Here is a 24973-nt window from a genome sequence, read left to right on the forward strand (position 1 = left end):
TTTGAAAACGCCAGAAAATTATCTAGGGATCTTCGTTGGCAGATTTTTCATACAATGAAAAACAAAAAAAAATTATAAAAAAAGTGAAATTTAAAAAATCCGCCAACGAAGATCGCTAGATAATCTTCTGGCGTTTCCAAAAAGGTGAATAAACGTTAAAATCGGTTAAGAAATAAGGCCGTTTCGTTTGGCGCAAGATTTCGCTCTGTAATGTCGATATACAGATTCCACTTAATATATACAAACTCTTCCTATTTAAGATTTTTTATAAATATAGGGACGATAAGGACGTTGCACAATAAATTTAAAGAGGTAACTTTAAACTGCTACTGTGTCGCAATTTTGAAATATATCATTGTAAAGAATGCTCTAATTTTAATTAATTCCTGAATATTTAAGCACGCTTATACGGGCATTCAAATTCATGCTTTCCTTCATCTCGTAGTGTGATATTATTGATTATTTAGATGGAATTCAAGTTTAAACCACCGGTAGTTCAGGTTGCCAAATGAAGACAATGCTTGTGAATCATCGGTGGTTTGTGTCAAGTTAAACAAGTCAACAAATTTATAATTAATTTAAAAAATATATTTGCTTCAACATAACAATATTGTTAAATAGGAATCATTTAGTTGATCCTCCACCCTTAAAAGGGCTACATAGAAAACTATACATATAAGAATTGTTTCATTGACTAATTAACTCTGAATGAATGTATAAGTTTATTATGAGTTGTCCGGACACTTTGTATGTATCCCAAGTAGCCAGTTAACTATAGCCAATCCTATAAATTTGGATACTATAAGTAACTACAAAAAAACCATAGCACAAATTTAACTATAACCATGATCAGGTGCTAGAAAATTTGTTCGCAATTTTTGTAGGGCGTTGGTAAGGGAAACTAGCAAGAGCCCTGTTAGGCTTATGAAGCTCTCACTTGCCAGACACTAAATACCTGAATTAGACAGCCGATGATTAGTTTTTCCTATTAATTTTTACAATTCTTTTAAACAGTTTATAGACATCACAAAAAACAAGCTTCGTTTGTAAAAATAAGATGACAAGTACATAAGTCGTATCTAGCATAATTAATATAGTAATATAAAATATTTTAATTAAAAAAAATAGTGAAATCCAAATGCTAGACAAGTATAAATTATTGTTACCATGATGAAAGTTAAAATTTGGAAACAAAAAAATAGTAACACAAAAATTACTTGCAGGGCCCGCAATATTCATATGTAAGTCGCTATCTTGCAATATAAGCGTTGCTTCTCATAAGTTAAAAATTTGGCTATTTAATACGATTGCATACAACGGGCCACTAGCAAGAAATTTTTGTGTTACTACTTTCCTTTTTCCAAATTTAACCTTCATCATGGTAACAATAATTTATACTTGCCTAGCATTTTGATTTCACTATTTATTTTAATTAAAATATTTTATACTACTATATTAATTATGCTAGATACGACTTATGTACTTATCGTCCTTTTTCTACAAGCGAAGCTTGTTTTTTGTGGGATCTTATAACGTTTTGTAAGAATGTAGAAAATAAAAGTAAATAATTGTTATAATTAATACAAGCTAAAGAAACATTTTCCAATGTCCATATTGTTGCAAAATGTAAAATTTTAATTCAGACATTAACTTAGTAATCTATCAAATAAAATACAAAATAATGCAATGATGAATTTGTATCATAATTACACTTTTGGAGAGTTCCCTCATAATATTCACTGACCATATTTGAATTATATTTCCAAGATTTTATGCCCAAAATAACCTGCAAGTTTTTCTTATAAAATGCTAATTAATACAAATTGAATGCATTTTGAAAAAAAATTAAAATACAAGGCTCTAAATTCACATCATGATGTGAATTTAGTAATCTTTTTATATATTTTGAAGGGAAAATGGACCTTAAGGCTTTAAATGTTCATAACATTGATGAAAATTTAGTTATTTTTTGACATTTTTGCAGGGTCTGGTCTTAAGCATAAAATTTGCATTCTACCAGATTTCATACAGAAATTAGAGTATTTTATTGTCGTTTTAAATTTGGTATACTTCAATACAGAATTTAATAATTGCACAAGCTAGATAAGAAATGAAAGAAGTACACTACGCATTATGTCCATAGAAATTTATAGCCTAATATCTAGTTGATTTTTGCTAGTTATTAAATATTTTAATTAGTATATTTTCTGACATCTGTTGAACTTATTACATATTATTCGTTAAAATTTTTTAAAGTCAACTCAAAGATGCTTTTATTGTTACCTTATATACCATACATAATGCTAAAGCCATTTTTACTACTATTTATCCAACTTGATGGTTATATGTTTTTAAGATGGTGTACAGTATGTGATATTTGCAAATATCCTATTAATTTCGCAACCATTTAATATAATTTTGGTAATAGATGAACAGTTATTTCTACAGTTTATATTTTTTAATCTTAAATATTTTACTAGCTGTACTGTTTAATTTTCTTGGCTTATGCGATATTGCTGACACTATTATGTATAATTATCATCTTTTGAAAATTATCCGTACAGTTAACTGTGCTTATTAATAGACTACAGTTCTTTTGCAGAAGACTTCTTTTCATGAAAATACAGACTCTACTATTTATTTTATAAAATCAGGAATGCTAGATTATTATTTATTAATAACATATTCATACTATTTTTCTGAAAGAACATATACCAAATTTATACAATATTTTAGAGACGATAATAATTTCTTTTTACTTTAATTAGAGAGGCGTAGAGGTAAATATTTGGTTTAAATATTCTTTTATATTATCATTGAATATTAAATAAAACGTTAAGCAAATATTCATCTACTTTTCTCTAATCGTATATAGTAATAAGAAAGTTTTATTGTCTCCAGGAAAATTGTTCAAATGTAGGATATAATTTTTGGACATTTGGTATCCATGTCAATTAAAAAAAAGAAAAATTGAAACTTGCATTTTGTTATTGATTCTAATGCCTCAAAGTATAGCATATATGATTTTCAAATAACTTAACAATTTCTATCTATTAATATAATCCTGATACTGATTGATGCACATTAATATTTAACGTAAACTTTTCATTAGCAAAGTTATGAATATAAATCTCAGGTATACCAGTCAGTTCTATCATCCGCAATGAAAAAGGGGCTATTTTATTTTCATTTAATCTAAAAAAGAAACTTCACAAAGTACCGCAAAGCTTATTGCATTCTATATTGTAAAATAGAATGTTATACTTATCTACTTATTGGTTCCTCTTATTATAATTATTTGGAAGTTTTTGTGGATTTGCTAAATTGACACTTTTAATCACAAACTAGCCTCACTGCGTCAGGTTAATTAGATACACATACAGTTGACAATACGTCACATCAAAATTCGAGCGAGACAATACTAAATACAGCCTCATTATCATTAAAGAGAGCAAAACTGTCTAAGTCAAAAATTTGTTGGCAGCGCAGTAGTAGAAAAATGACGTCAAAGCGACTAACTTCAGGGCGAAGACATTCGCCGAGGATTGAAGGAGAAAAAGAATAGTCGTAATATTTCGGTATATATATAGACAACTGAGTACGAGATCTCCGGATTGCGTGTACCGTTTTGAATGTCCAAGGTCTCATTCGAAAGCTCTTTGAAAACCTTATTCAGATATGCTATGGTTAAATCGTGACAATGCGTAATTCACAGAGATAAGTCGATTTAAAAATTGGGACGGCTAAACTTACTGTGTAAGTTACACGATAGCGCTCGACTATATACATGTGTACTTGCCATCGAGACACTACCGTGTCTCTTGATTTCTTTCCTGCGATTTAAACTCATGAAGAATAGGATTTAGCCTGTAACAGAAATGAAATAACCACAAAGTATATTTCCTTATAAATTCACAATAATTTTCATTTTTTGTTATTAATTTATACTCATCTGATATATTTTGTCTTCTCTGTTATGTATTAAAATCCTTCCTTCTTTTCCGTAATCGTTTTCCGAAAATATTATTTTTGTTTAAGATCCAAAATTAAGGGTTAACCGCGCCATTTGACAGCTAAGGACAGACTCCCTAGAAATCCCTTCGCCCCTCTGATTTCTACTTCCCCACGCCTGACGCAAGATTTCTGCACCCAACTGTATGTTGCTATCTTACTAAACAAGCACTGCTAGTCGTAATTTCAAAATGTGGCTTTTTAACGTTATTGCACACAACGGGCTTCGGCAAGTAACTTTTTGTGTTACAATTTTTTTTTTTTTTTCGAAATTTTATCTTTTGTCACCATAAACATATATACTTGCTTATAAAATGGATTTCACTAATTTTTTTAATTGAAATATTTTTTTTACTATATTATTTATACGCTAGATGATTTATGTACTTGCTGCATATTTTTACAAGCGATGCTTGTTTTTTGTGGGATTTCATATTTTTTGAATTTCTATATGTAATCACAATGCACAGTAATCGCTGGATTAACCATATCGATCATACCGATTTTATTTGACAGTTCTCGTCGAGCTGCATACATGCAGACTTTGTCATTCGTTGTTCGGGCAACCCAGCGCTTTCTAAACGCTAACTAAAATATAAGATACGATTGGTCTTTTTAGGTATTTTGCTGCAACGCTGAGTGACCATGAACACAGTTATTAAGGGGATCCATCGAGGTCGAATTTTTTAACTTTCAATTATTTTTTAAATTTTTAGAAATATTAACATTTTTGCAAGGATTAAACTTATCTGTTGAGATCCATTCTATAATGGTAAGAAGCCCGTTTTCCAAAAATATGAAAAATAAAAAATAAAAAGAATTAAATTTTACTCTGTGTAACACATCACCATATTTATTGAAAAAGTAAGCCTTTACGGCTATGGGCCAGAGTGCAATGAGTAATTTAAGATCAAGAACAAGCTGGTATTGCTAAAATTGTCGAAGATTTTTGGATAAAAAGCCAATTCAGCTGAACGAAAAACACTATCGAATCTGTTTTACCGACTCGAACGTATATCAGTATATTAGATAATGATAGGTTTATTATCTATTTCGCTATTTTAAGAACGTTTGTCATCTCCATACTACTCCCAGCTTAAATAGACTAATAAATCCTGCTTACTAATATTCCTACTGGTAGAAGAGTTATTGTAACATTGCAATTACAGTTTATTTTCGGCTGAAAAGAAACGATTTTGAAAAATCTATCCTTCTACCCTACTCCCTCATAAATCAACGAAAACACTGCATAATTTTTTATAACAGTCTAACATCTAGAAACTAAAAAAATTGAATAAATCTGAAAGAATGTATGAATCTTGGTATGCTTTCTCGCTAGCTGGCATGTATTGGTTCATTCGTTTTGACCAAGGCATAAAACTCGCAATTAAGCACGCTGAGATTAGTACAACCGTATTGTCTTCTTCAAATATCTCAGCTTTTAAAGGCCAAATAATGATAAAATAATTATGCACAGTTTCATTGATTCATGAGGAAGGAAGATAGAGTCATATGTTCTTCATAACCCGAGTCAAAATCTAAGATCTACTATAAACCTAAACGATTCTATCAAAAGGATAATTTAGAATTATACCAGAAGCTATTTTGTATACAAACCAAATTCTACAAAAGTCTGAAAAGTGTCGGAAAGTGAACAACCCGAGTGAAAATCTAAGATCTGCTATAAACCTAAACGATTCTACCAAAAGGATAATTTAGAATTATATTAGAAGCTATTTTGTATACAAACCAAATCCTACAAAAGTCTGAAAAGTGTCGGAAAGTTAACAATTCAGCAGTATTTAGAATTAAATAAGATTCCTAAAATCCTGCACAATCCTTTTTAAGTCTTCCGGTAGACTTGATAGTGGAGAATCTAGGATTTAGATTCTTTATACGCTAGGCTTTTATAAAACTTTAGATTAATTAAATATTAAGCCTATATAACTCTGTATTTTATTATATTTTAAAGTGTACACTGCAAATCTTAAGTGTATTGTTTTCATGCACACATAAAGGCATTCATTTCTTGTAATCATTTCCGATTTACTTCAAGGGGTGTTATTTCTATAATACACTATGAAACGTATAGTTTTACATGTTTTAAAACAAAAAATACTTTCTAACATTAAAGCGAAACCTATACAGTTATATTTACACTATATCAAATTGTACCTCTCTTTTATGCTTTAAATTATTTCAATTTATACGTGTAGATTAATGTACAATGTACATTGCATTGGCATGAAAGGTTTTATAATTTTACAACATATATATATATATATATATATATATATATATATATATATGTATTTATTTGATTTTTATATGTATATATACAGGGTGTAACGAAACGACCGCCTTTTCTCGTAACTGGAGGTTCGGGGTGACAAACTGAGTGCACGTGTAAAATTTTGTTCGAATCGTTCAAGAGGTTTAAAAGTTCTTTCTATTTAAAAATCACCCTTTTTCAGTCCTTTTCGAACGACTTTAACTGCTTAATGGAAAGTGAAGAAAGTGAAAAACAATTGATGGGCACTCAGCTAGAATGTAAAAATTATCGATCGCGTGCGATAATACTTTTGCTATTTATTTCTTTAATCTGGCTATTAGATTAATTTTAAAAATAACAAAATCCTTTACATTACAATTCCAATTCAATTCAGTACAAGCATCATTGACTGATTTGATGGAAAGAACAAGTTGACGCAATGTAAAGGAAAGTATCAAAAGCTAAGATATCGCGCGAGCGCAATGATAACTTAATAGACAATGCATGAGGGCATTCTCTTTCTACTAACGAAGCTAAAGGGAATGATTCAAAATCAATACATTGATGAAGGAGAAAACTAAACTCACCCATTAAATGTTCTGCAAGTTCCTTTAAATCGAAGTTTTTGAAAAAGCTTCAAACTAGCTCCTCGATGATTTCCAGAAAGCACACTATCACTGATTTTGCATTTAAACACTTGTGAATTTAAACAAATTAGGTATTAACCTACGTTTCTTCAAAACACTGGTGAATTTGACACTTTTGAACTGCTTGAAGTAGGGTGATTAAGAGTGGTTGAAACGAATTATTGATTATTCTATCTCTCTGTGTCTCTCTTTTCAGCCTACTTCAAACAGTTCAAAAAGTGTCAAATTAACCGGTGTTTTGAAGAAATGTAGGTTAGCACCTAATTTGCTTAAATTCGCGAGTTCTTAAATGCAAAATCAATGATAGTGTGCATTCTGGAAATCATCGAGAAGCCAGTTTGAAGCTTTTTCAAAAACTTCGGTGTAAAGGAACTTGGAGAACAATAATGGGTAAGTTTAATTTTTTCTATCATCAATGAATTGATTTTAAATCATTCTTTTTACCTTCGTTTGTAGAAAGAAAATGCCTTGATGTGATTCCTATTAAATTATCAGTGCGGTCGCGTGACATCTTAGCTTTTGATACTTTCCTTTTCATTCTATCTTCTCCCTCTTTCCATCAATTCAGTCAATGATACTTGTATTGAATTGATTTGGAATTGTAATGAAAAGGATTTTGCTATTTTTAAAATTAATCTAATAGCCAGATTAATGAAATAAATAGCAAATGTATTATCGCGCGCGATCGATAATTTTTACATTCTAGTGGGGTGTTCGTCAATTGTTTTTTCACTTTCTCCACTTTATTATGCAGTTAAAGTCGTTCGAAAAGGACCGAAAAAGGGTGAGTTTTAAATGGAAATAACTTTTAAACCCCTTGAACGATTCGAACAAAATTTTACACGTGCATTTGGATGGTCACCCCGAACCTTCAGTTACGAGAAAAGGCGGTCGTTTCGTTACACCCTATATAGTCATAACGTACTTTTGAACTGAACTATTTAATTTTTCCTGGTGAAAAAATCTTATCATCCTTGACGGGATACGGACCTTGGACCCTGTGAATACTAATCCAGCATTTAACCCACTCGGCTATTTGCTACTTAATAAAGTATAGGCTTAAAATTGAACTTTTAAGGGTCCCACGCGTAAAAACGGACAGATTTCAGAGTGTCAGAATATAACTATGACAACATGTTTTTTAATTTAAATGTTTATTGCAATTGTTAACGGTGTTACAAATTTCTAGCAATCTATTTTTCTTATATTTTTAAAAAATGTGTTTATCCCTTCGGAAATGTTATTTAATCCTTAAAATAAATCTAAATCAGTAATTGGTTGCTTCATTTATTGCATGTATATATATCACGACATAACATGTAAACTTTTAAGCGTTAAGAGGGCTTTAAAAGAATAGCAATTTGTTTAATCTTAAGAAATGCTGAAAAAGTCTATTGGAAGATTTTATAATGTCTAAAAAGAATCAAATAAGATTTTTAAGGATCGAAGATTTGACTACATTAAAAGTCTTCTAAGACCTTACTAGAGGATTGTTTAGGTTTAGTTAGAATTAAAATAGGATTTTTAAGGATTGAAATGGTATTGTAGAAGTAAAAAGAATTATTTCAGAACTCTTTAGGGTTTTTTAAAACTGAGGGAGACTTAAAATTTTGACTCGGGTGACCATGTCAGATGCTCTTTAAAAGATCTCTATTTAACAATTACTTCAAATTTGAAATTTACATTGTACTATATTATACTAGAGACTAAAAACTTTGGAATAATACAGCAAAAAATATATCATTTTTATTTTAATTGCAAACAGGTTGACCCACGTAGGTACCCATGATGATAGTTTCCAAATCCTAAAGCTTAATCAAGATCTCCTTACCAAGACTAATTTACAATTAAAGTAATCATTACTATTAATCATTTTTAGATAGGAAAGCTTAGTACAGTTAATATACTATCTTATTAAAATTTGTCTCCTATATGTGTTTCACTGCATAAGGAAAACCCGAAGTACATTGAAGTCAAACGAATCTTAACCGCAGACTAGTCACTTTTTGACTAAACAGTTTTATTAATAAACCACATTCCTATTGCTGAACATTCATATTCTTTAAGGAAAAAATATTTAAATTTTACTGCGAATGTAGCTCAACATGATTAATTTCAATTATTTCTGTACACAAACGGATGATTAATCGTTGCTTTCCTTGTTCCAGCTTTCATTATACACTTTTCGTTCCTGTCGAGTTTCTTTTGGCTGAACGTTATGTGCTTTGACATTTGGTGGACTTTTGGGTGAGTTTTGCAGCAATATGTAATATTTTTGTGAACGAATTTTTGATACTATACAAATGTACATAAGAGTTATACAAATAAGCAATGTGTGTTTCCTCTAAGATAATACCAGCTTGATAAATATAGATAGAAAAGGAAATTTTAAGAAAAAATAAATTCTTAGAACATTTTCAGGTTTAGGCAAGTGCTTAAAAGCTGACGCAAAGGATTACAAATTTATTATAATTCGGGGAATTCTATTACACCCTAGTTTTACAAAGTTTTAATAATACAGCAGAGTCATTGGATTGCTCGATCAAAGGAAATCAGCGAACCATCGAATTTGTAATCTTTCATAACTTTTATAATAATGATTAAATTTAAATATTATTTGAGGCTTTATTTTCTTAAAATTTCTTTCTTTATTTAGATCTTTAACTTCGGCATTCTTAAACCAGACAATCCTTATACAAAGCGAGTCATTTTAATGCCTCAACCCTATTAACTATTGGTTTGAGTTCAAAAGGTTATTTAATGATTGCAAGCAGGTTAGATTAAGTTTTTTTAATGAAATACCATATATATTATTACATGTTGTTACAGCTTATCTTAGAAGCTTTTGAAAATGTTATATTGTTTTACGACTTCATCCTATCAATCACTGGATGTTTTAATTCGAAACTATAAGTAGCTGAGCCACTAAGCGCTCATACGTATGCATAACGCTTAGCATACTATTTCAATAAAGTCATATCTAGATACAATTTCAAACTGAAATATCTAGCATACGATTAGATCAAAAGATAACTCAATATAGAATTTTGGAAAGCTCTTGAAATCACTTGTATAAATATGTACTAGTTTGTAAAGTCTTTCAATTAGAAAAAATAAGATAACTTTCGTGTAACGTTCAAATAACCTTCCAAGGTCGAACCAATGACATAATATTTTCGTTCCCTCGAGGCAATAATTCTGTTGTTTTAAACATTTCTTTTATAAAACTAAAAACAAAACAGTTATTAGAACTGGGACATTAAAACGATTCATCGTGTATATAAGTAGGTTGCAACATAGTCATTGCACTTCATTTAAGGTAGGTACATTGAAGTTGTTCCAATAACAATCCTGAAGTGCAATAAAGACGACCTACATTTTCCGAAATTATAGTAATCTAAAAATTAGCGTGTACGCGTCAGATTTTGGCAGCGCCTCAGGAACAGCTGATGTCCAATTTTAGCCGAACTGGACGCGGAGTTGCCTGCGGCCAATAACGTCATGCAATGACGTAACATATCCTCGAGTTGTTGAACGACTCGCCAGGAATTAGCGCACTATTTGTTTTAATATTTGCGTGCTTCCTTGAGCAGAATATACGGAGGATGTGGGAATACTCATGAACCTGTTTTCAGAGAATATTCTATCTCAGAAACTTTTTCCGTAAATAAGTGCTTATTGAATTACTGTGAGATTTTTAATTTAGTTAATGCTTGACATGAAATGATGTCGACAATATATTGTCACAAAGCGAACGATAACCATAGAGAAAATGCACAAAAAGCACTGCCAATAACAAACGATAAATATAGTACAGTATTTAACAATAAAAGCTAATCTATACACTTAACGGGATCCCTCACGCCTGCTTTACCGATACTACAAGTCGATAAACAATTAGTTTACTAAAATTCAAATGCGAAGAAAATTAAACAACCGGGCGTCTTTAAGACAAAGTGCCAGTCCTAACGAATTAAACGAGCTTCAAAACACTCGAATTGGATGCGAAATAATGCTGCATCACAGTCCCGCGTTCTTGAAGTGGAAATAACCAGAAGTGACCTCTCTTTAAAGAAGGCGGGATAATGGTATAGAGTTATTTCTCATCCGATTTGAGTGTTTTTAAGCTCGTTTGATTCGTTAGGACTGGCCCTTTGTCCTAAAGACGCCCGTTTGTTCAATTTGCTTCGCGTTTTAATTTTTTCAAATTAATTGTTTACTGACTTTTTCTATCGGTAAAGCAGGCGTGAGGGATCCCGTTAAGATATTAAGAATATTGTCTATATAATTGCTGTCATCCATAGTTACTGGTATTTTTCAAAAAACAGAGAAAGACTCTTTTCCAATTAAAAAAATGTTGAAAATCGTATTCTGTTTTACGTTTTGTCGCCTATTGTGTGTCGACGTCTCGATATAAACAGAAAAATAATGTTTTCACTCGATAATTCTGCTCTAAAACCAGCAAGTAATCTTTTAGCATTAACGGAGGAGATTCATGTAAAAATGATTTTTTTTTTCATTTTTTTTATTGTCAAAAAAAATTTTTTAATATCTGAAAAGAGTATTTCCATAGATTTAACCCTAAAAACAAATTTAAGAGTCTTCATAAAACTATCGAACCTATTATACTCTCGATACGCGTGTAGGAGTTGAAACAGGTAAACGAGTACGTAGTTTTGTATTATGGTTTCTTTGGCCTAATAAGATTTATACATGATTTGCTGTTTGAATAATATTCGATACATATATGTATATGAGGCAAGCAGATTTAGCATTAATGGGGATGAAATCTATGAAAATGTTAATAAATCGAACGTTTTAAAACCGAAAACTTTAAACGCATTTTTTTAAAACGTTAAATTTTCCGCGCCCTGGAATGTAACTGAAAAAGAATTTAGCCGATTTAATTGAAATTTTACTTAGATATTTGTTACATTATTATCCTTAGCATATACTTCGAGCTTTATTAAAAAAACGAACATAAATATATTTTGCAACCACTTGTTTATAAAAAAAACGACCTTTCCTCTGAAAACAACTTCAATATTTAATTTTTTGGTATTTTTTCTTAGATTTAGGTAACTTGCTCTATGCGGAAACGTATTTTAAATAAAACTTTCAGTTTTTTCGATTTTAGTCAGCTACAAAGACCTATACATTCCACAGCGCAAATAGAACGACCCAAGTTTAAGCGGTTATAGCGCCGTTTCTTTTATTAATAAAAAAGTTATTTCTAGTATCTTTTAACTTTAACGTTAACGTGCAATTTACTGCGAATCAATAAACACTTTCGTTTTCTTGTAAAACCTTTAAAAAACAACGTTTTACTCACACACACACACACATGTGATTCTTTCCCTCTAAATTAAATTGATTTTTCTCCTATACGTGGTTCTTTTTTGTGATAAACCTATTTGGACAATCATTGGTAGTATAATAGTTTTCGGGGTCATTGTTTACATTTCTATGATTGAAATAAAATTTCTAAATTGCTCATATAATATGGTAAACAATTTATTTAATTTAATGTTTTTTTTACTAGTTTGCGTAAGAGCAAGCAGAAGCTTACCAGTTTTGAAAGCAGAACTAAAAACTAACACTAAAAGAAGGTTAGATAAATTGTCCACCATAATTTGAGACAGCTTTATTGGTATATTATCTACTCTGCGTGTTCTACTATAAAATATAAAATAATTCAAATGTTCCAATATTTAATTTATTTCTTTTTAGAAAAACTTTCGTTTCGAAAATTATTAAAAAATGTATTATAATACTATATATGTAGATAGAGCACGTAAAAAAGTAATCAGACCTGTAAGTTATCGCGATGAAACAAAACCGATCTATATCTCGGATAAATAAATTTATGGCATTACCTGCTTATAAAAGTATTAGCATTGACAACGAATACAATTTTACATAACACTTTTATATAACTTAAATACTTGAGTGTCTAAATAGTACATAATGAGCATTCCAAATGTCAAAGTTGATTAAAAATGTGAATACATTTAAATGGAAAGAAGTATAGTAGGACTTAGTATATGTTCCACTGGCCCAGAAAGCGTTAAACTATAGGAATGAACTTCAATATTTTCCACAGCATACACGAGATTCCCATTCATTACAAAGAGAAAATGTCTAAATTTCATACTGTTAACCCTTTGACTACCAGAGCCTCAAAAGAAAAACTGCCAACATTATCTGTACTTCTTATAATTTAAATATGATGCCAATTCTCATTTGTTTTTTCAGATAGAATTTTCTAAGTGGAATTAGCAATTTTACAAGCCGACACATATAAGTGACATCGTGCTCAGAGATAAAGAAATCAGGTCGCCACATATGTGACGCTGGTAGCAAAAGGGTTAATGGGAATTCGTATGTCGACATTACAAGGCGAAATGCAGATTTTCAAATCTCAGCCGTACTTTTGACGTATTTTAGTATTATTAGAAGGGTTTGAAACATTACGTTCTTATCTTTGCATTGCCATTGACCAATTTTTGAAAAGACGGAAAAACAAAAATTATCTCTTTTATTTCCCTTTGTTTTCCAAAAGCAAGAATATTTTCGAAAATTTGGCTGCAAGAATCTTAAAGATCAAAACGTGACGTTCCTGAAACTTTCTTCTATAACATTACTATTCATCCTGAAATACGGCCGCCATTTGAAAACCTGTAATTTCATAAATATGGTAATATCCGAAGAATACCGGTTATAAACAAATGAGTAGTAAGAGATACTCGTCTGCTGGCTACTGAACCAAACTCCCCCACCCCTTCTCCTCACAACATTTTACATTCATAAACACTTCTTAATCTATTGAAGCCGAAGTCGGTCGACTTTAGACTGTTATTGTAGCTGAATTTCAGACATTTAAGGAAGTAGTAACTGGGTCTTAGGTGTGATTCCTTTTGTTTTTGGGTGTGCTGAATTAGAATCCCGGCTCAAAATTCATAAATTTTGAACATCGAATTAAATATGGCCATCTTTTTGCAAAAAAAGATAAATAAATTTGTCATTTTCGAAGTTTACGATTTTTTTGACGCATAAAACGTATAAATATGTGGAGATATGATCAACTATTGATGCACAAATTCCTTGATGATTAACGGTGACTTTTTACGTACATACTTTATTTACCGAAATGGCGGAAAAAAGCAAAATAGTCAATAAGAATGCATTTTTTCTTCATTAAAGTTTTCCTTAAGTGGTTAGACCAATGTAGAAGTTGAAAATGAAACGCGTTTTTTGACATTTTATTTTTTATGGAAGGAAAGAAAATATAAAAAAAACTAAGTACATATGTTATTAGGTATAAATTGAAATATAGTATAAACAATTTTCATTGAAAAATATTGCAAAATAGTGGCACCAGAGCTATTCTTCTGAAGTATTGACTTTTTCCACGGCACGCAGCATAACTTCAACAATTTTCAATATTTTCTTTGGAAATTTTAATCACATCTTTAAAATAACATTTTGAAGAGACATACGTGGGGAAATTTCGATTGGTTAATTCGAACACATTTTATAAACAAGTAATTACCATTTATTTGAGTAAAAAATTGAAAGTTTTCCTTTAACTAAACGCCAATCATGCAAAAATGAATATTATTAAAATTCCCTATGTGCTTCTCTTCGAAATGTTGTTTTCAAGATGTGATTAAAATTTCGAAAGAAAATATTGAAAATTGTTGAAGTTAATGTTGCGTGCCGTGGAAAAAGTCAATACTTCAGAAGAATAACTCTGGTTCCACTATTTTGCAATATTTTTCAATGTAAATTTTTTATACTATATTTCAATTTATACCTAATAACACACATATGAACTTAATCTTTGTTTAATTTTCTTTTCTTCCACAAAAAGTCAAATGTCAAAGAACGCGTTTCATTTTCAACTTCTACAGTGGTCTAATCCCTTAAGAACTAAAGGCTTAAATAGAAATTGTTCAAGAATAAAAATGTCTTAGACTTGATTGAAAAATTCTCCTAAATTTTTAAAGATATTTTTTAGACATTTTTCGAATATTTAAATTGTACTATTTGTAAAAATATCAAAAATTATTTCCAAAGAAACTGAAAAAATTCGAGAGAATCTTTCAATCAATTCTATGATATTTTTATTCGTAGAATTGATTGAAAGATCCTCTCGAGTTTTTTTCAGTATTGTTAAAGATAATTTTTGATATTTTGAAAAATTGCAAAATTAGAATATTCAAAAAATGTCTCCGAAAAATCTTAAAAAAATTAAAAATATTCCCCAGTAAATTCTAAGACATTTTTGTTCCCGAATAATTTTTATTTAAGCCCTTAGTTAGTTCTTATGGAAAAAATTGATGAAGGAAAAATTCAATTTTTTTACTTTCTTGCATTTTACCGGTCATTTTGGCAAATAAAGTATGTACGTAAAAATTCACCGTTAACCTTTAAAAGACGGGTGTGGTACCGAAAGGGACCACTAAGAAAAATAAAATTATTGGTATTCTTTTGGAGCTAGTTAATGCAAAAAATATTTTCCTATGTCTTTACCAAAGATTGATTGTTATTCCAGGACTTTTTTACAATTTTTCTCATTCATAGCACCTCAAAAGCCGAAAAATACAACATTCCTGCTTATAATAGGATAGGTAAGAATTTTGTCATTGAAATGATTTTTTTGTATTTCCAGAGCCCATCCACGATATTTTTACTATTTTTCTCGTGTACAGTGAAAAAATTACAATACTAACACTTAAAAATCATTATCTTTAATTTTATGCTTCGATCTTTCCTTACGGACGGGTCTGGTACCTTTAGGGACAACCTGTTTGGTAGCAGACTTATTCGGACTTGCGTACTCGATATATATAAGCAATTCCACCAATTCAGGAACAGGTTTACCGACGCACATCCCAGATTTTTTTGATATTCTAAGATCTTGTACTCTTTATCGAAAAATAATTCTCTATTTTTTTCAGAATTTCTTATCCATTATTTACGACGTGGTTATATAGGAAAGTTTTTCATTTTAAGTACGTCCTACCTTTAAATTTATTTTCTATACTTTTTTAAATGATTTAATAATTTTTTTTCACACATGGTTTCCATGTAAAAAAATCTCACCTTTCCAGTGGAATAATTGTTCTTCTAGTAACATCACTTTATATCGAAGAAATTAGCGTTTAAAGTATAAAAATCAATTTTTCAGGAAATGCGTATTTTTTCGTAAAGTTGAGAAAATTTCACATGCAACCTGTAACTTTCATAATGGAATTTCTATTAAAACTCGTCGAATCGATAATAATAAAAAAAAAGAAATAATAAATAGTTTACCGCAAGTATTATGGACTATCTCGAATCTTAGGGACGTTTTTTCCAAGTATGACACTAGAGCCTGTGATATATTTATTCGAAATGACTTAATTTTAGTACTGTATGTGCCAGTGTCTTTGCGTAAAAGTCGAGATTACGTAGGAGTACCAACCTAAATTTATTGTTCCCCAACCCTAAAAATACTCTTGTTTTGAAAGTTTAAAGTTTAAAATTTGTTGATTTGAAGTTGATTTAATAATAAAAAATGATATACACAGTAGAAAAAACACATTGGGGGAGCTATTACTGCAATTAAAAAAATTTAATCTGGTACTCCGACGTAATCCCGATTTTTACGCAAAGACACCGGCACTTACAGTAATAAAATGAACTCATTTCGAATAAATATTACAGGCTCTAGTGTCGTACTTGGAAAAAAAGTCCATAAGAATCGAGATAGTCCATAATACTTGCGGTAAATTATTGATTATTTCTCTTTTTTATTATTATTATCGATTCGACGAGTTTTAATAGGAATTGCATTTTGAAAGTTACAGGTTTCATGTGCAATTTTCTCAACTTTACAAAAAAATACTAAAATAAATACGCATTTTCTGAAAAATTGATTGTTATACTTTAAACGCTAATTTCTTCGGTATAAAGTGATGTTACTAGAAGAACAATTGTTCCACTGGAAAGGTGAGATTTTTTTACATGGAAATGATGTGTGAAAAAAATTTATTAAGTTATTTGAAAAAGTATAGAAAATAAATTAAAAGATAGGACGTACTTAAAATCATAAACTTTCCGATATAACCACGTCGTAAATAATGGATAAAAAATTCTGAAGAAAAATAGAGAATCATTTTTCGATAAAGAGTACAAGATCTGAGAATATCAAAAAAATCTGGGATGTGCGTCGGTAAACCAGTTCCCGAATTGGTGGAATTGCTCATATCTTAAATACACGTTTGAAGGAGTTCGATTTGAATGGAAATTTTCCCGTCTGCTAAAATTAAGCATCAGGAAATTTGTGCACCGATGGTTGATCAAATCTCCATATAATTATACGTTTTATGCGTGAAAAAAATCGTAAACTTCGAAAATAACAAAATTATTTTCATTTTTTTTGCAAAAAACCCGCCATATTTAATTTTATGGTCAAAATTTATAGATTTTAAGTCCGGATTCTGATTCAGCACAGCAAAAATTAAATCACATCTTAGACCCAGTTACTATTTCGTTAAACATCTGAAATTCAGCCACAAAAACGTAGTTTAAAATCAGCTGTCTTCGGCCTTAATGGGTCAAAACGTATTCTAAGAATAGCTCATTATGATCATTTTATGCTTCTGTTTATATCACGCCGATTATTAAATAATGAAGAAGTAATACTAGCTCATATTCAAGATGCTAAAACTCTGCTTCGCAAATTTTTTAGTCTCTTGCCTTCATTATATGGCAATGATTCACAAACATTAAATATGCACAATCTCATTCATGTTGCTGATAACGTAGAATATTCTGGTTTGCCCTTGAATGAAATATCTCCCTTTTGGGGTAAAAATTTTATTGGCATTTTTAAGAAATTCGTCAAACCTCTCATCAAACCACTGGTAAAGATTGCAAACAGGTTAAGTGAAATTCAAATTAACGGACGATCATTAATGATAAAAAAAAAAGACGAAATTCAGTACACATTAGAAAAAGGGCTTCAAATTATAATACACAATATAATGAAAAATTAATTACTGTAACTAGTGTAAAGATGAAAGGGTTTACATTTAAACCCGAATACACATACCCAAACAATTTTGCTGTGTTAAAAAATAGAAAGATTTTGAGGATAAATAACATATGCGTAAAGTACGAATGTACTGGAAAGAGCTGCAAATTGGAAGAGATGTATTTTTTTGTGGGGTCAGGAAGAAGAGGCACATGAATCTATGTGGTATTATCCTATTCCATCTGCAGACCTAGGAATTGTATTAATAAGCAATTTTATAATGTGAATTCTATAATAGTATGTGCCAAAATGATAATAAATAAGTGCGTTTTATTAAATGATTGTAATGAGTAACAAATTGCTATCCCTCTACAGTATCAATAAAAATTATTTACTTAATTTTCAATTAAATTTATATTATTATAACCTATTGTCTTTCTATTTTATTTTCCTGTACTAAGATTTATATATATATATCTCAAGTAAAGAATAGATTTTATTAAAGTTACTTTACAGAGAGGGATTAGTTTAAAAAATTAAGGGAATGGATTCATAAAAATATTATAAAAAATTGGTTACCTTATATCTGATGATAAATATAACAATTTTTCATTGTTAATGGTATCAAATACTGAGACTAGATTATCATTCGATCTTCTCACCATCATTGGACCAGTTTAGGCAGCTGATATCGGGACGGTATTGACAACCACACATGGACCAGAATTAGTAACCATGTATCGGCCAAACTTTAATGTCAATGCTTGAACGAGTTTATCATCCAAGCATTTCGCATGATCGGCCTAAACAAATCTATAATATAGGGCCAAGACTTGTTAAACGGCCGCCAGTCATAGACTATAAGCATGACCCCAAGATAAACTCTTATATGGGTACTTATTTAATCATTTTAAATATCATTCCGTATTCTACTACCTAATAACTATTAAAATGCGAACTTGAAAGAAAATAAAAATCATCATAGACTTTCTCTGAATATGATATATATAGATTTTCTAATCAATAATATCCACGAGTTTTTTAATTTTTTGTATTCGCTCTGTGCATTTAACACTATTATAATAAAGTGAGAATGTACAACTGTATACGTATATGAAAAATTTCCAACAAAAATGACAAAATTTGCCGATAGGTAGCGCTGGTAATATTCACATGCACTATTATACACATTCACTTTATAATATTAGTGTTTGAATGCACGCGAGCGAATACTAATCTTAAAATAAATATCTCATTGCAAGCTGTGAAAAACGTTTTCGTCTTTCGGTTTAGTAATTATTAATAAAAGCAAACTTTCACTTCTTAAGAAGGTGCGATAGTATTTTAGTTGCTTCGAGTTTTGTTAACCGTCTACTGTTATTAAAGGGTTCTAATACTTTTCAAAATATCCAGTGATTAATAATTATTCCACAGTCATTTTTAAATAAAGAAATTAACAATAAATTATATATTTAACAGACAGTAGTATCGAAAGATGGAGATTTTATTTTATAGAAAAATTATTATGACGGAGCAACAAGACGTCTTCGTGTACATTCAATCATCTTGCAAGAAAGAAAAAAAGAGAAGGAGAGAGAGAGACCTTTCATAGAACATGCAAGAACAGTAAAAAATTGATGAGTTCGGAGTCGCACTCTAGTACGTATATTATTTTTATTCGTAAACTCATCGGTTAATATGACTGCGTTTTTGTATGCGCCAGTGTATGACCCAGTTATTATTTATTACTAGAATTTATTGAATGATTAATAAAGTATTTTGACGCGTGAATAATAATTCCATTAATTGCGTTTTGTGATTTTATTTACTTCTATGATTTTACGTAAGATATAGTAAGTTCAGAATATACCCTACGTATACTAGTCAGTTTTCTGTAATAATTATTTCTTTTTAGTTTAATTAATTACTGCATTTTCCTTCAATAAGGTTTTCCTAATTTTTTCCATTCGTCTATTGTAGCATGTTTAAAATTTGTATAAATTAAATCTGCTGAATCCAGGTGATGCGTCCGTTCGCTATAACTCAAAGCTATACTACGTCACTTGCATGACATTACAAACGGGAATCTTCTCCGACTCGGTTTAATTGTTGTCAAACTGTAACGCGAAAACGCTCATTTTTAAGTTGCTGTATGCAATTTCGCTGCTAGCGTACCCATTCTTTATCCTATTCGCTGCCAAGCCTAAATTAGATTAATTTATTCCTATCATCATTTATATTTTAAGTGTTATTGTTTACCAAACTTTTATTACTTCTTTGTAACAGCATATATTTTACCATTCATAAACATTTACACGCATAGAATCAAAGATGAGTATACTGATCCTTGGCAGCGAATAGGTTAAGGTCTTAGGCCACTTTGACATCCAAATTATTGAAAAAAGGATAGTAAGATAAATAAACCAACTTAGAAAGACAGTTATATGGTGCTGGAATAGCAGATTAGTGGTAAATATCAATTTTCTTCATTTATCCAAGATATATCCTTGCGTACAACTTTGAATGCATTTGTCTCAAAAAATATAATTTTTAAAAGTATCTAGCAGCATAACTTAAACAATACTGAACCGATCGACCTGAAATTTTCATAATATCTTTAAACCTGTATTATCTAAAGAAGTACGTATGGTTTCTATATGATTCATGAAATTTTTTCTAAGTTATTAAATATATTATATGCAGTTATTAACGAAAAATCTAGATTTTTTGTTTGAATGATCACCATTTTTGCAAATATGAACATTTTCCTATGTTCATGTGTACTTTTGTAGTAAATCTTATGAGATTATAAGAATATGTTTCAATTTGGCACAGAAATTACTGACGATAACTGCTAGCCATGAATTGTTTAAAAAATGGCGCATCGTGCACTGAAAGACTACACTAAAAAATTCAAATTAATTTCAATGAAAGCATCTTGAAACTTGATTTCATTGTATAATAATTTAATATATGCTATTTTAAAAATTATTAAATATCACATTAATTTTGACATTTCAAAGTCGCCTAACATGTTAAACTTCTAGACTGTCTTGGGAACACCCCCAGGAGTATACTTCTTTATGGAAGTACGATTATTATATTACATCGTGTATAGAGAAAACGATTGCTTCAATTCATTCCAGACTGTGTACATAAACAATCACTTATACACCCCCCCCCCCCCACCCTCAACAAATTTCAATTTTTCGCATTTATCTTTTAGATTCTAAATAGAATGCGCCTTCGAAAAGGTCCGATATGAAAAACTCATTTTTTGTAGTTACTGAGATAAATTATTTTTTATTTTTACATTTTGGGATAAATTAAAATAAACAACCTGTAGAGTGTACGATTTAGGAGTACCAAGTTGGAAACCCTAGAAGGAAGGGTTATTTTTAGAAGCAAAGTAGTATAGAATTTCTTAAAATTGTCAATATCTTCGGAGTCACATAATACGTTTAAGCTAAGAATTTTTATAAATTGTTATAACACATGGTAAATAGTTACAATGCGAAGTGTTAAAGAGATTTTTATTTTTATAATAATGTTAAAAGAGTTGATTAACTTTTTTTGCATATTCTTAAAATTGTTCAAAATATACAATGTTTAGGTGTAAATTTGTCAGATCAATATCCTGCAAAACTAATTCCATAACTCGTTAAATATGAACAATCTTAAAAATAATATTGAAAATCTTTATATAGATATGTTAATAGATACTATAAAACTGATTAATTTTACTGGTATTATATTGATATTTACCGAGGTTCATAACAATGTATTTAGCCTGAATACATTGTAACTAAACTTAATAATTATCAATAGCGAGACAAAATTTCATTATACAGTTATTTATTATCTGTTACTTTATTCATGTTAAAAGTTATTTGACACAAAGTTCAATATTGTTCATATTTAATAAGTTATGCAACTATTTTAAAAACTATCAAATTAACAATTTTACACCTAAACCTATTTTAATGTAACTTGAAACAGATTGGCAATATTAAAAAATTGTATAAGATCTTTCTTTTCAGAACTAATCCGTCCATCTAGGCTTTCGGCTTAGCATGGATATAGCGTTTAATACACTGTAGGATATTAATCATCGTTAAGTGTGGCCGGATCGACGAAAATTAAATTTCGCCCAGTCTATTTTCAGGCTTATTTATCACCGACCATTACTTTGGCTAACTTGAAATTTGATAATTGGTAAACACGAGAGGAATTGATTGTGACGTAACACAAATTAATATCTAGATCGTGACTGTATGTATACATTCTCTATACTATTACTGCTTTTCATTTCATTTTCATAATACCTTTTCCTTTTCCCTACTTAAAGACGATATTTATGATGTCAACAATCTGTTGTTGAACGTTTAATAATTTAATAATCGTCTATGCCTTTCCTTTGATCATACTCATTACTTTCTCTACTACTCGATTCAAGAAATAGTTTTGGTAATCTTTATAGAAGAAAGAGTGGACAAATAAAATTAGGATTACTTGAATAAACCATTTACTTCGACGTGACAGCTACGAGACTCTTAATGAAAGAAGGAAAAGGTTTTATGCTTTGGCACTAATTAAATTATAAGCCATAATAATCTACAGCTAATATCAGTTAATACTACGATTACTAAATGAACATACTTTTAACATTTCCACTTTTCCAGTAACTTCGAATATTGAAGCTATAAATATAAGAAAACAATTAATGAAGGAAACGATTAGCTTAATTTGATCTCAATTTTTTCCCACAGATAATTAAAACGATCTCTCGATAAAGGTTTCGTTAAAATATCAGTTTCTTAATTTTCTGTAGGAAAATTTTCTAACTTATAAATATTTCTTATTGATAATCATCACGTATGAAGTTATTCCACAAAAATCAAGATTTGCCCGTAAAAAAGGCGGTAAGTAGGGGAGAGTTGCCAATATCGTACTGGTCACCTAAATCGTACCAGCTCATTTTTTGGTTAACCACTCAATATTACGAAGTGACAGAGGTGAAATTATTAAACGTGCGTGTAGTCGATAATACAGGACACAACCTTTCTTATGTCAGTTGATTTAGCGCTAAGTTATAGAAGCCGGAAATTTTCAAGGAAGTATGATATAAATTTTTACTAATTATTTTGAATCAAATCTCAATTAAATAATATAATTTATTAATCAATTTTGTATTTTCTTTAAAATATATTCAATGTACTGTAATGTAGTAAGTTTAAAATATAATATATACAATCTTTAAAGTTAGATAAATAACATTTTTGTCAGTTCGTTTAATTTTGTAAATCGTACCGGTACAATTTAACACATAAATTAAAATTTCATTTAAGTTTTAATATATTGGAATTTTAAAAATTTTCTTTAAGCATAGAAAAAAGAAAATATGGTCTTTGGACGCAGGAGCAAATGGTGCCTTACAAACATTGCCTCTTGAAGTTGAAGAAATGCTTGTCTAACATCTTCTAGATTTAGAAGCAGTTTACTTTCATAGTTTCTGTTTCACTATAATAAAAATATATTAAAGATCATATTTTCAAAATAAAATGTATTGCTACTAAGGTAAGTATGATTTTGGAAACACAACAGTACGATTTAGGAGGTTAGTATCCAAAATCGTACTTTCATAATGTCTTTTTAAATTATCCACATACCTCTTTTAATATTATTTTATACATAAAATATGTATTTAAAGGTATTTTAGAAAGATTAAAGTATAATAACGTACAATAATTTTAATAAAAATGTGTATTATATATTAGATATAGAAAAAAGTTCTTAGGTGGTACGATTTTGGCACAACTCTCCCCTACATAAATTGTCTACCGTAAATAATATAGTAAAAGAAAATATACCAATTAAAAAAATTAATGAAATCAAAGTTTTAGGAAAGTATTTTTTTACTGTGACAAAAGTTAAAATTTCGAAAATAAAACGTAACACAAAAAAGTTACTTGCCAGGACCGTAATGTTCATACGTAAATCGCTATCTTAGAATGTAAGCATTGCTTCTTGTAATTTCAAAATATGGCTATTTAATACCATTTCATACAACAGGCTCCCGGCAGGTAATTTTTTTGTATTACTATTTTTTTTTTCGAAATTTTAACTTCAGCCATTATAAAAATATATACATGCCTAAAGTTTGAATTTCATTAATTTCTTTAATTGCAATATTTTATTTTACTATATTATTTATGGTAGATGATTTATGTACTTGCCGCCCTTTTTTACAGGCAAAGCTTGTTTTTTGTGGGATTTAATATTTACTTGAAGTTTTTATTTTTGGTTTTGCTAATAACATGTATCTATATTTGAATCTTTCGGGTGTGAAAGAATATCACGAATATCATGGATGAAGAATGAAACAAGTTTTGTTTTAATGCTTCGAATTTACTTAAATCAATTAAAATAGATTTATAAGTCCTATGTATTTTATACGAGAAATCTATGAGCACTCCCACAGTAATAGAAATTAATATTATCCATCTTTCGATACTCATACAACTGAGATAAATAAATATATGTAATTTCGTGAAACTTCGTTATAAGTTTACTAGTATAGATTATATAACGCTACAATAAGACACGATCGATATCCCTTAACTCTTTGCACCATAGTGGGACATATATGTAGCCCATGTGTTTCCGCGCAGTTTTTAAATATTTTAAACATTTTCTGCACGTTAAATATAGATGTTTTGATTTTTGTACAGCCCCTAGTATATGTGGAAATGTAGAAAAGTAATAGGAATCTATAAATTTTCATTTAGATAATTGAAATAAATAAACAAATGTTCAGAAATCTGTGCTGTTTGTGGAAAAATAGTATTTTCTATTAAACTGGTATTAATGTCGGAGTGCCATTATCAATATTTATTTAGAATACCCAAAGATATATTTTAGCATTTTTTCAGATTTTTTGGCAGGCTTGATTATTTATTATGGCGCAATAATCTTTGAAAAATATGATAAATGTAATATTATCTAGTATAGATCCAAAAA

General features: G+C 29.6%; 1 protein-coding gene across 2 annotated transcripts in view; it reads left to right on the forward strand.

Moving 5' to 3' along the window:
* The window catches only part of LOC136776047 (G-protein coupled receptor Mth2-like), a 91610-nt gene that overhangs the window by 5642 nt on the left and 60995 nt on the right, over positions 1–24973 (forward strand). For both annotated transcript variants that reach the window (XM_066731370.1, XM_066731369.1), the window contains one exon: positions 9099–9177. In XM_066731370.1, the coding sequence (XP_066587467.1) occupies positions 9099–9177 (79 nt within the window). The remainder of the gene's footprint in view (positions 1–9098; positions 9178–24973) is intronic.

Source organism: Prorops nasuta, unplaced genomic scaffold, assembly GCF_024137725.1.
Source record: "Prorops nasuta isolate Cenicafe-Biocafe unplaced genomic scaffold, Cenicafe_Pnas_1.2 PNAS00009, whole genome shotgun sequence".
NCBI lineage: Eukaryota > Metazoa > Arthropoda > Insecta > Hymenoptera > Bethylidae > Prorops > Prorops nasuta.